Source organism: Leishmania mexicana, chromosome 27 (genome assembly GCF_000234665.1).
Source record: "Leishmania mexicana MHOM/GT/2001/U1103 complete genome, chromosome 27".
Taxonomy (NCBI): Eukaryota; Euglenozoa; class Kinetoplastea; order Trypanosomatida; family Trypanosomatidae; genus Leishmania; species Leishmania mexicana.
The window spans coordinates 17,946-30,580 of NC_018331.1; the positions used below are offsets into that span (position 1 = coordinate 17,946).

Here is a 12,635-nt window from a genome sequence, read left to right on the forward strand (position 1 = left end):
AGACAGGGTGGGAAAAAAATCGAGGGCGGCGTTATGTGGGCGAAATATTAGCCCGTTCCCTTCTCTGCCTTTTCCCGCGCTCCTCGTTTTCATTTTCTGTTTTTCGATCGCTTGCTGCTGTCCGCACCGTTAGTCGCTGGGATGCGAGTAGTGCATCCCTTTTTCCACCATCTCGTGCGCAACGGCAAAAAAGGCGTCGTCGGCGTCGCGGAGTCGCTCCTGGGCGTCCCGCTCGCGCTCAAGACTGCACCGCAAGGCGTCTTTAATGAATGGGGCATTTGTAAACCATGGCCGCAGCGACGCCACGAATTTCTGCCTCTCCGGCCGGCGATAGGGATTCCACTTTCGAGGCCGCCGCTTTCCAGCAGCAAGTTGTCCGGGGAAGTCGTCGCGCCGCACCGCAGAGTCCCCAAAGTCGGCGGCCACAGTGGAGCACACAGCGTAGTGCACTGCGCCGGCCTCGCTAACGGCGCAATGCGTGCGAAGGAAGCGCCAATGCAAAAAACGCCGTACACGGGCAGGGAGTGCGTGCGGCGACACGACAAGGAGTGTACCGTCAGCCTCCAACACCGACTCGGCAACGAGCAGGCCTTCCCAAAGGTAAGCGTCGACGGGCACATTGGCGGGAATGTCCATAATCATCAAATCTTTGCTTGCGGGGCCACAGTAGAGCTCGAGACTGCTCTTCATTGTCGCATCTTGCCGTATCCCTTCCAACAATGCCGTGGGGGCCGCCTTGCTGCTCCACGCGGCAAAAGAAGGCAGCCGCTCGCGGTGCCTTTCTCGATGAAACTGCGCGACGTCCAGCAGGGAGAGAGGTAAGGGCACTGTGTTATGACTGACTGGAGGCGTCTGTGAACGTCCTGCTGTCAGGATCACAAATTGAGTTTCCGCAGGATCAGCCTCGGGAGCACGGGTGAACCCCGGAACATCCACGAGGAGATCGAGTGCGCGGGGTGAGCCCGGCTGAGACGCAACTTGCTCTCGGGAATGGTGCACAGGAGTCCGCCCCGCTCGTGAAACTCTGCGGTTGGCGTGCTCGAGAACGCGCATGGCAAGCACAGGCTGCGGAGTGCTGAGAAGAACCTCTTTCACTGGAACTCGCACTTGCCTTTTCAGCAGTAGCATTGACAAGAGAAGCGAGACTGCATGCTCGCTGACAGGCGGTGGCCCCAGCATCTTGGTGGACGCCAGGAGCGAAAGATTGTGTGTCAGTGCTGCGAGACAAGCGCGCCTCGAACGACGAAGAAAAGAGAAGACGCATTCGGTCTCAAAGGAAAGGGGATACATGGAGGAAGAGAGCGCGTTTCCAGGAAAGCGGGTAAGCGAGACGGCAGTTGCACCTCGTGCATCTGCCAAGGTAAGAGCAGAATGCAGGTGCGCGGTTCACAGAGCAAGGAGCTTTGGGATACGCGCCGTGGGCTAGAATAAGTCCCATCAACACAACGCACGGTGGTTGTTGCAGCGGCACGGGGGCTCTTTGAAATCACCGCACGCGAAGCTGCTCATCGACGGTGTGGTGAGTATTTCCTTTTTTTCGCCTTTCCTTGTCCCCTTTTTGAAAAGTACCCAAAAAGCAAGAACTAGTAGAGACTGAACGCATACAAGCAGGCTCACCGTGAAAAGCTAGCTCTGTAGTCGACCACACGCGATTTGCGCAGACACACACACACACCTCAAGAGTCAGGGGTGGGAAGGGTGCCGTTACCTGTGCGTGTCTGTGTATGTGAGCGTGTGCTTCTCTGCGCTTATTGTTCGTGTTTTCCGTGTAGTCTATTCCCCGGACCTGTGCTCTCGATCAAGAAGGACGCGTAGAGAGAAATAAAAGGGTGAGTGAGGTACGCGCCGCGTACACATTCACGCACGGTTTCTCCAAAAAGAGGGAGCCGCTTGATGGAGTCGCTTCAGGGACTCTCCATATGTTTACTCCTCCGCACTTGCTTCTCCGGATCGTTTTTCTGTTCTCTCGGTGGTGCAGCGCCGGGGAGGCAGACATGTGTGCGGGAGGGAGGGTTTGTTGGAGAGAAGAGCGTGTGCGGGTAGGCGTACATGTGGCGTGCGGCGGAGCGCTGTCCTTCTCTTCTCACCCACCCCTCTCTCTTCTGCGGGTGGAGGCGATCCTCAGTTCGCGCTACATGAACAGCTTGTTCGGTGTGCCCCGCACTTTCAGCCCGTCGTGCGGAACCTGCGGGATGATGAAGTCGTGGTGGCGCCCGACAGCGTCCTCGTATGCCGCAACGTCACCCTTGTACGAAGGATCTCGGTAAATCGTTAGGTCATAGTTAAGCACCATGTACGACAAGGCGACTTGCGTCTCGATCATAGAGAGATGCTGCCCAAGGCAGTTGCGGGGGCCGTTGATAAAGGGAATGAATGCGTATGGGTGTATTTTCTTGGCGAACTTCACATCCTTCGTGCTTTGGTTCAGGTAGTTGGTATCGTTGGCGATCTCAGCATCAATAAACCGGGTCGGGTCGAAGACTTCTGGCTTGTTCCACACATCAGGATTGTTGTGCACACCCTCGATGCCAACAGCGATCGTGCAGCCAGCGGGGATGCGGACGTCGGCGTCGAGGCCGGTGTCTTCCGCAGGCCAGACGTCGTCCTTCGCTGCGTACCGCATCACCAGCGGCACAACGCTGTGCCGCCGCAACGTCTCGCGCAGCACTGCAGGCGTCCACACCAGGTCACGCACGTCATTGACCGACGGCACACCGCGAGGGCCGTAGCGAGTCTGCACGGTGCGCGTGCAACGGGCGGGGTCGAAGAGGCGCGTGGCCTCCTCCAAGACCCTCTGGCGGATCTCAGGGTGGCGCAGGACCTCGTAGGTCGCAAAGGTCAGCAGCGCGGCCGACGTTTCGTGGCCAGCGAGCAAGATTGTCTTCACATCGTCAATGAGCCCCACAATCATCTTTTCGTCGATGCGATCGATCTGCGAAATGCACAGCGCCAGAATGTCGGGTTTTGCTGTGTACTTGGAGTCATTGCGCTGCTCCCATCGACGACAGATGATGTCTCTCAGCACCTTGTTCAGCTCGGAGAGGCAGTGGTTACGCACGCGCGAGCCGTGCAGGAATGGCATGTAGGCGCGCCACGGTGCCCACACACGCTTGTTGCACTCGTGCACAATAGGCAAGTAGAGAGCCGGAAAGATGCGGTCGGACTCTTCAGCGGAGAGTGACAGCGCACTCTCGCTGATCACCTGCAGTGTCATGTGGCGGTACTCTTCGTTGAGGTCCACGGAGGGGTTCTTCGCGTTAACCGCGTCGAGCTTCAGCAGAATGCGGTCGACCGCCTTCATAGCCATTTCCGGGACGCTGTCCAGAATGTCGATGCGCAACGCATGCGACAACAGCAGGCGCCCCTTCTTCCACTGCTCATCCTCCGAGGTGACGAGGCCGGTGCCGAGGAGACACATGAAGTGTTTGTACGCTGCCGCAAGCGCTTTGCGGTAGTTGCGCTGGTGCGTGAGTAGGACGCGGCGCAGCAGGCGGGGCTCGTTGATGTAAATGACCCGCATGCCGGCGACGTTGTAGGTCACCAGACGACTCGTCTTGGGGCCGTCGACACTCTTCTTCTTTTTTGGCAGGTTCTTCTCGGGATACAGACTCCAGTTCGACATTTTCGACCACGGTGAGGGGCCCGCCAGCAACAGGGCATGCCCCAGAAATGGAATGCCGTGCTTAATGGTCGGCAGCTTCGAAAGATAAAAGTCCATGCGCAGCACGGGTAGCACGACCGCGATGACGGTGTACAGAATGACAGCCGTCGCAATGGCAGTTGCCAAGGTGGTTGAGGCCATGTCCTCGCGCGCCAGCACCATTGCGTACGGCTGCACTGAGGAAGGCAACTTCGCGGCTGCGTTGTGGAGCGCAGCCACGATATAGCTTTGAAGCGCATTCGCGGCCATCTGAGAATGGTTCACAAAAACAAAGGGGGGTCGAACACCATGTGAAATGGGGGACAGGAGAAGCTGTAGCACCCTCTCCTTGTCCGCTGTATTGTTTTGATTTTCTGTGACGGCTATCGTTGTGAAATCCGTCGAGACGCGGTGGTGCTTTGTAGCTGAGCGTGAGTCGAGAACAGACCTGTCTGTGTCGGTGAACGCGCTCGCGGCGCAGGCGGGAATGCGGGGAAGGAGGTGGTGGTGCGTTTGCGGCAGTGTCCAAAAAAGCGGGTTCCTTAATGGCGAGGGCCTACATCAGCGCAGGACATCACAAACAGAGAGGCACACGTACAAGGTAAGTCGAAACCCAGGTCTGCCGAGAGTGGGAAAAGAAACACGCGAAGCCAAGTTCGTTTTGGCTTCCGTGGCGGTCAGTGAGTGGGTTCTCTGAGTTTTGGGGTGTGGGCGTACCCACGCAGAAAAGGCGAGAAATGGAAACGAAAAAAAAAAAGAAGGGCAGATGAACAGAGCGAAAGAGAGAAAGCGAAACCGAAGGATGCACAGAGGAAGGTAGACGAAAAGGGTAAGAAAGGTACTGATGCAATTATGTTGTTGTAAGCAGCGCGCAAGACAACTGCTGTAGCCGAGGGCGCGCCCAACGGGAACGAGAGGAGAACAGTCGTGGGAGTGGGGAGAGGAGGCGTGAAAAGATAAGGAACAGGAGAAGGGAAACAAGGGAAGTATGCTCGGCCCGCATACACTTTGGAGGGTCAGTTGCGCCTAACAGCACATGACATCGTGGACGGTGCGATTCGAAGGTCCGTAGCTTTTGAGAGAGGGGAAAAGGGCATCAACTTCTCTCCTTCGTTCGCTCACTGAAGCTCTCAGCTCTCGCTGAGAGAAGGGGAGCAGCGGTAAGACAAAAAAAATACTTTTCTTTGGTTCTTTCTAAGCGGGTTCGTACGCCTATGAGGCCGACATGAAATTAGGGCAAGCAAATAAGAGAGAACAGGAGTAAGAGAACATATGTACACACAGATATAAGGAGACACAGACAGAGACAGAAGAGAAGAAACAGAGCAAGGAGAAACAAGGAGGACGAGGCGCGCAGCAACAATAACGTAATGAAGGGAAAAGGGGGGAAGAAAAGGCAAAGGACAAAAATCAAACGTCCATTGAAGTCGGAGGCAAATGAAACACGTACATAAATACGGAAACACGTACACGAACACACACCAACGGCGCTCACCCGCGCACACGCACACACGCAATATGGTATACAAACGGCGCCAAGCATAATTCGAAGTCTGGACAACACAACGAAGAAAAGAGGAGACGAAAGAGAGGAAACACGGAGAGTGAGCGAGGAGGAGGAAAGAAACAGGAGAATACGAGAGGGAGACAAAGAACGCAGAAAGAGGTGCGTCAGATTCATTTACATATAGAAAGATTTTTGTCTGTGGGTCCTTGATCCAAACACCGAAGCGAGGAAAGAAACAAGGAGAAGCTAATAAACACGGTGAGAGCAATAAAATCGTGGAGGAAAAGGAGAAGGGGGAGTAGAGGTACTCGTTGAGGAGGCCTGAAGGGAGCAAGTGGAACGTACGTAAGGACCTGCAGCCGACAGTTCTACTGTAGTTGTTATTGGCGGTCAGCCCACGCTAACACTCACCCATGCTCTTTCCCACCACCAGTACTTACCACACCACAGAACAAAAAGCGAAAAGACGACCATGAAGAGAAACGGAAGCCGGCTCGGCTACGGGAACGCCAGACCACTCGTCTTGTGCTTTGCTAGCAGCGCCTTCAGCGATGGTGACATTCCTTTCGGGGCCGAGGAGTCTATTCGAGGAAGGTCACTCTTTGAGGCAGCATCGTCCACTTTCCTTGCATCCAGCTGGTGTGTGGTGCGAGGCGAGTTGTTCCTCTTCAACGGTGGGTCGGCGCTCGTGGCCGATTTCCTTCTATACCGGCTGTTGTTCAGCAGCGTCGCCACAGGATCGGGCGGAAGCGCTGGCTGGGAAACGTAGCTTTCGCTTTTCAATTCCGCCGAGGCCCCCGAGCCGTGTCGCTGCGCCAGCACCCCCATGGAAGTCATCTCCGACGCAAACTCCTCCATGAGCTCGTCCAAGTCAATCTCTACCTTCGCCGCCGCGGACGCCGCCGTCGGAGAAGTAGTCTTGGCTTCCTTGTATGGGTTATGGCGCCGCGGGGACGCCACGGCGTCGCGATTGTTGGCGGTGGGCGCCAGGGGGTATGGCCTTGCCACGGATGCGGAGACCTTCAGGTTGGGTGCCGCTCTAGGTGAGTGCACAGCGCTGGCAGCCGGCAGTGCGTAAGACACCGGCAGTTTCCCTTTTCCCGTCGGGACGTTTTTCAAGGCTCCTAGCTTCTTCGCAAGCAAGTTGTCTGCTGTTTCCTGCGAGCGGCGCTTTCCCTTAGCCAGTGTCGTCGTCAGGCTGGGGCCCTGGTGGCCATTGGCGAGCACTGGTATCCCCGCTGGTGAGAGAGCCCCGCGCCCACGCAGAGGTGACGAAATGTTCGGCAGCGTGTCAAGGGACGCTGGCGAGGTGGACAACGCAACAGGGAGCTTTGGCAACGACAGGGAAGGGTCCTTTAGGGGGCCGAGCAGGTAGAACTTGCGTGACGAGGTGTCCGAGAGCGATGCGTCGGTGGAGGCCCTAGCCGCCTTTAGCGCCGCCACCTGGTCCATGGTGGGGCTCTTCAGCGCGGGCGGTGCTGTTTTCGACCCTGGCAGCATCCGCTTTGCCATGACCGCCAGCTGGTCCAGAGCGGCAGCGGATGGAGCGTTGCACTCGTCAATGCCGACGTTGAAGAACGGGTGCTGCAGGCATTGCTCCGCCGTCAGTCTCACTTTCGGGTCGTAGACGAGCATCTGACGCAGCAAGTCCAGCGCCGGCAACGGGATGTGCGACGGCAGCGCTTGAGCAAGGCCGGAGCCGGCTACTTTAGGAAAGACGTAGCGGATTTTTTTGGCCAAGCGAAGTCCACCGGCCCACACCTCCTCAGTGGGGGACCCAAGCACCGACATTATCTTGAAGAGCTGATCTACCTCGTTTGTGCCTGGAAAAAGTGGCCGCATGGTGATGAGTTCCGCCATAATACACCCGGCAGCCCACACATCCACCGCAGCGCCGTAGAAGCGATCCTGCAGGAGCAGCTCTGGTGCGCGGTACCACCGCGTCGACACGTAGTCGGTGAACGGGGGGCGAGCACGGATCTCCTTGACGAGTCCGAAGTCTGCCAGCTTCAGCACCTCGTCGCCGCTCGCTTCTTTCCGAATGAGAAGGTTTTCCGGCTTCATGTCTCGGTGGAAGTAGCCGCGTTTGTGGATGTACACGAGTGCCTGCAGCATTTGGCGCATGTAGTTCTTTACAAGAGGGTACGGAATCAACGGTGCAGTAGAGGGTGTACTAGCTGGCCGCCCGCCCTGCTGCTTGGCCTTTTTGATGACGCCGAGCAAATCGCAGTCCATGTACTCGAAGACGAAGAACAGCTCGTTGTTCTCTCGAATTACCTCACGCAGCTTCACCACGTTGGGGTGGCCGTGAATGCGCCGCACAACGTCCACCTCGGGAAGCTTGACGCACTCCTCCCAGGTGTAGAATTTCTGCTTCATCTTCTTGATGGCTACAAGCTGGCCGGTTTTCTTGCTCACGGCCTTTGCGACGGAGCCGAACGTGCCATCTCCGATTTGAGCGAGAATTTCATATTTGTCCATCGCTGCGTGATATCTCTAGAGGTCTAAAATAAAGTAAAGGAGGGAAAGGGAATGCGAGAGAGGCAACAAGCGATGCCCTGGCAGTCCGGGGGGAGTAGCAAACGGGAGGAAACGCATACATACATGCTGGACGTGTGTGTGGGTGGGTGGGAGATGGGCAGAAAAGGTAGGTGAAGTGGCGAGACAAAACGATGTGCGAATACGTTGGCGCACGTGCACACACGACAGCAACAACAAGGAGAGGAGAGAGGAGGAAGGAGGCAGGTGATGAGACATGGACGGCCGCAAGAGCACAAACGAGAGAATCGTAAAAGAGTAGCACGGCGCCGAGAGCACTGGAAAGAGGCCCAGCAACACTTGCCCTCGTGCGCCCGTGGCGTCGGAAACACGGCACACATACACAGATGTACATCCTGTACTGGTCGGCACCTCAAAGAAAGTCACGTCATCAAGGTAGATGAGATTTTCTCCGACCTCCTCCTATTACGACCCCCGCAGTGACAAGAGAACTACGGCGCGACATATGCACGTGTGTGTCGGTGTGTACTCTCCCCTGCATGCACACACGACCCTCCAGGGATGAGGGGAGGGAGGGGCCACGTGTCGTATCACAATGCTCCGATGTAGCACACACCCGAAGTCAAGATTTATTTCATTCCTTTGCCTGCGCTTGTTATCTGGCAGATATTCTACGAGTACTAGTGAAACGAAACCAAAAAAATGCGTGGAGAAGGCCCTTCTCCGACTTGGAGACACTAAGACCCATCGCCCATTTTGTTTAAATCCTACCTCTCTCCTCAAACGCGAAAAGAGACATACGCGCATAGGCGCAGACATACACAGCGACGCAGGCGCGCATAGAAACCACCTTTTTAGGGATGCAGAGAGTGTGGATCCGGGGGCCAGGCACCGCTCAAGCCACCGTTGGCGGCGGCGATGATGAGGAACCCCATCACAAAGTTAGTGATCATGTTACTAATCGACCACGTGCCCAGAACGAAAAACTGAGTGGTGAAGGACTTCGGCACGTACGCAGGCTTCAGGCTGTCGAACTTCATGGGCACAACGCAGCCCTTTCCGATGGGAGCGGTCACGCTCTGGTAAAAGCGAGCGGTGGTACGACGCAGCATGACGGCAAAGCAAAGCAGCCTCAACAAGATAAACTGGATGCCTCCGCTATAGTGGAACGTATATTCTCGCGAGGGACTTCATTGAGCGAAGAGAGGTGCGCAGAGGGTGAAGAACGATGAGGAGCATGGCGAAAGGGAGAAGAGCAGACATCCATCGCACACAGTCTGACGAACGCAACACTCAGCAAGATACGCAGCGGCGATAAGGGCGGTTGAGCCTCCCTCCCCCACACACTACTGTTGTTAACCCTAACCTTTGCGCGCGTATCGAAAAACAACTCGTAGACGCGACACTACGCACGTGTGGGTGCCCCTTTGGAGCTGCACTTTCAGAGGCAGGGGTGCAGTTGAGGGACAGGAGGCAGTATATCGTGGTTCCTCGCCCACTAGAGGTAGCACCGATCTGATTTTCTTTGGGGCCGTGATTGGCCAACGAGGCAGATTCACAAGCGGAAAATGTTCAACATAATACTTTACTGAAGTGCCACAAAGAGAAGAACGCGTACCCACACGACAAGCATCACCACAGAAACCGACCGACCTACTCACATCGACAATCCGGACAGAGAGAAGAACACAAAAAAAAACGGAAACAAGCAGGAGTGAAGGCGGCAATAGGCATCGTCTTCGGAGTCGGGCGTGACAGAGATGTGCGAGCCACGACGGTGAGAGCCACAAAAAAAAGAACACAAGATAAGAGAACACAGGAATTGGTGAGGATGAAAACTACGCAGCGCTCAAGAAGCAGCCCACAAAGAGGTGCAGAACGGAAGGACATTTCATTCCTCCGGGTCTATTCTCTGCCATACAACACAAGTCGAACCCCACGCTACCTCCGGCCCTGTCACAGACACATCGCACGGTGCCAAGCAGCCCTACACACACGCCCTGCAGCAATGCGCCGACTCCGTCATCCGAGCACGGCCCCTGCCCCACACTCCGCAGGTCGCCCCACACCTGCCTCCATCACGCCGGCAGCCGCCTAGTGTGCATCCCCGTAGGGGTGGCGCACAGGCCCCCACACCACACACACACACCAGCAAGGGCAGTCAGGCCCGGGTGCAATGCGTTCCAGGCACGCCGACACTCTGCCTACCACATGGACGGCACAAGCGTGTTCGCTGTCGCGGGTCACCCACTACGCCAGCGCCACCCCCAGGACCCCAGCACCGACACACCAGTGGCCATGCATCGCGCTCACCTCCCCACGTCGTAGGCACTCGAGCCTTGTCACCATGAGAAGTGGGGTTCCGGCACTGGCAGGCGGGGGGATGGGAGGGGGAGGGGCTGCCTGTACGTCCCCGCATACGGTGTGGAGTGTACTGGGCGCTGACGTACCTCCGATGACGGGGAGAAGGGAGAAGTAAGAATGAGCGACAAAAAAAAGATGGCGTCGAATATGCAACCAAGTCATCTCCCATGCGTTTACCACTGGTAAGTGGTATCAACACGACTTCATGGCAGCACGCAGTGAATGCTGCAGGGAAGACGGAAGCTCGAAGTAGAAGTGGTGGATGATGTAATTCTGTTGCGCACATAAGGTGAGAGAGAGACAAGGTCGTGAGTCAGCTTACACAGATTCCTGCGTCTAGCTCTCGGCTCTTGCGGCGACAGCCTCCCGCTCCTCCGAAAAAGAGTCGAGTATCTTGGCGAAATTGGAAAAGGTGTCCATCAGGTGCAGCAATACCGCGGACGCAAGGCCAGCACCGTACGAGACCTCCCAGGTGAAAAGATGGTCGAAGATGAGGCTGAGGAAGGCGGACATTGCGTAGCTCATGGGAATCTCAATGAACAGGAGTGATAGCAGCACAAACAGCAACTGCACCCCTGCCGACCTCGTGTCCCTCACGAAGGGCTCCATTATGCTCAGATTGAGAGCCAACGCAGCCAGAAAATACGCGGTGAGAACCCAATGGTAGCCGTGGTAGAAGCCCCAGTCGACGCCGGGGTCACACAGCGTTGCCGAGAAAAATGCAGCCTTCAAGGAGTACGCCCCACCTACGGCGAAGAGCACTGTCATCGCCAGGTACAAAAACTTTGCCGCGAAGTGCCGAACGACTGACTCGATGATGGGGGTGCCAGTGATAAGGTCAGGATTCTGCGGAACGACGACGCGCACGAAAGTGTACGGAGTCTTGCACTCCGCGCACACGCGACGGTGCTGTGGGTTGCTTGTCATCTGTCGCCACTGCTCGAGGCAGGTGTGGTGCACAAACTTGCTCGAGCCGTTGCAGGCGCATGGGGCGAAGAGGTCGTCACGCGGCTCTGAGCAGCGGCAGATGCGGCACGTCGGCTCCGAGTCCTCTTCCTCCGAGAAGGCCGTCGAGTTGAGGGCGGTGATCTCGCGCTCCGACTCTGCGGTGTGCTCGCGAGCAGGCACACGGGGGCATCGCACCCCCAGCCATCGGAGGCGCGAGGCGCAGCAAGCATTCACGCATATGAGTTCTTGAATCTTGGCCCACACATACGCCGCACCCCCCTGCAGACTGTTTGACGCCACCTTTGCGACGCGCTGAAAGAAGACGAGAGGGCCGTCGCTGGCCTCTTCGCTGTAGAGCAGTGTTGGTACTAATACGTCTTCGCCTGTTCGCTGGCGCGCCATCAGCGCTCCAACCTCCCGCGTCACAGTGAGGAAGGAAAATGTTATCACGACGCTCACCACAAGAAGTGCCAAGCGACCTGTCACGCTCTCGATCCACCACCGATGGTTGAGCGGGTTTGACGACGGTTGTCGGGATAGCACGAGCACAACGTCTACTACCGTCTCGGCATCGTGTGGGAGGCTGCTGTGGAGGCGGACGCGCAACGGGCCGTTCATTGTATACTGCTTGCCAACGCGGAAGAGAAATCTGGCGGAGTACTGGGCAGGATCGATTTCTTTGTAGCTTCTCGTGTATGTCGCCGCTCGTGAGAGGTAGCACTCGTCCATAATGTCGGAGCACGTAGCGCTTTCCTCCATGCGCATGGACCCGTCGTTCTCCGGGTACACGACGTCTGAGCGATTCAAGTGCGCCTTGAAATCCTCCAATGCTTTGACCGTGCTCGACAGAGGCGTGGGGTCTTGCCAAACAATGGCGTCAAAGTCGGTTTCATAGCGATGGCGAAAGCGGAACATCATGTATAGCATGTGGTCGTGAAGATTGCACGCCGCGGTCGTCCCAGACTCGACCACGCAGTAGGGAACAGTGAGAAAGTCAAACGTGCGAGTCGCGTAGCTGTTTTCGGAGCCATAGAATGTGAGAGAGGCTACGGAGACGGAAGGGTTTGGATCATACCGCGACACGAAGAGGCTGCGCTGCCCGAGAGAAACGGCCTCGGATGTGCCCGTCGTCGAAAGTATTCGGGAGTTGTTGATGTCAAAAAGGGCCAGCGTCGGCACCGATTTTGCTGGTGAGCTAGCATACGTCGATGTTGGCGCGAGGGAGAACAACACGAGCACGGCCAGCACGGACGCCACTTTCTGGCGAAAGGACATCGTCGCACTCACAAGTCGAAGGGATCGGGAGGAATAACAAAGAAAGAGCGAGATTCGATGTAACCACCAATGAGGAGAGCAATGCTCAGAAGGCTTTCTACTGCGCTGCCACGAAGACTCAAGGGAAAAAAGTGACTCAAACACGTATGAACAAAAAAGAACATTAGCAACGCCGCAGCCCGTTTCGTACCGGCGCACGCACACACACACACACACGCAGATACAGGAAGGGGCAAACTCACAATCGAGGAGAGAGCAAGGTGAAGAAAAGGTTAAAACAAAAGAAAATATCGCAGCTCTGTAAAGAAATCGGTGGGCTCGTTTTTGTTGTTGTTTCTTGCGAAAAAGGGGAGCAAGAGAGGAGCACAGAGATGGCGTGAAAGCGTGTAAAAGGGAAGAGAG

General features: G+C 56.5%; 5 protein-coding genes across 5 annotated transcripts; all 5 read right to left on the minus strand.

Annotated features, from left to right (window-relative positions):
* Positions 1–129: 129 nt before the first annotated feature.
* LMXM_27_0080 (conserved hypothetical protein) lies at positions 130–1,053 on the minus strand (the record flags this gene model as incomplete). Its single annotated transcript, XM_003876533.1, has 1 exon — positions 130–1,053. One exon carries the CDS (start codon positions 1,051–1,053, stop codon positions 130–132), a length of 924 nt encoding a protein of 307 aa, XP_003876582.1.
* A 1,078-nt stretch (positions 1,054–2,131) lies between these two features.
* LMXM_27_0090 (cytochrome p450-like protein) lies at positions 2,132–3,910 on the minus strand (the record flags this gene model as incomplete). Its single annotated transcript, XM_003876534.1, has 1 exon — positions 2,132–3,910. The coding sequence occupies one exon, from the start codon at positions 3,908–3,910 to the stop codon at positions 2,132–2,134; it is 1,779 nt and encodes a 592-aa protein (XP_003876583.1).
* Positions 3,911–5,645: 1,735 nt separating this feature from the next.
* Positions 5,646–7,628, minus strand: LMXM_27_0100 (putative protein kinase; the record flags this gene model as incomplete). Its single annotated transcript, XM_003876535.1, has 1 exon — positions 5,646–7,628. One exon carries the CDS (start codon positions 7,626–7,628, stop codon positions 5,646–5,648), a length of 1,983 nt encoding a protein of 660 aa, XP_003876584.1.
* Positions 7,629–8,500: 872 nt separating this feature from the next.
* On the minus strand, positions 8,501–8,758 carry LMXM_27_0110 (conserved hypothetical protein; the record flags this gene model as incomplete). Its single annotated transcript, XM_003876536.1, has 1 exon — positions 8,501–8,758. The coding sequence occupies one exon, from the start codon at positions 8,756–8,758 to the stop codon at positions 8,501–8,503; it is 258 nt and encodes an 85-aa protein (XP_003876585.1).
* A 1,588-nt stretch (positions 8,759–10,346) lies between these two features.
* LMXM_27_0120 (conserved hypothetical protein) lies at positions 10,347–12,233 on the minus strand (the record flags this gene model as incomplete). The annotated part of the gene is made up of 1 exon (XM_003876537.1): positions 10,347–12,233. The coding sequence occupies one exon, from the start codon at positions 12,231–12,233 to the stop codon at positions 10,347–10,349; it is 1,887 nt and encodes a 628-aa protein (XP_003876586.1).
* Between the last annotated feature and the right edge of the window lie 402 nt (positions 12,234–12,635).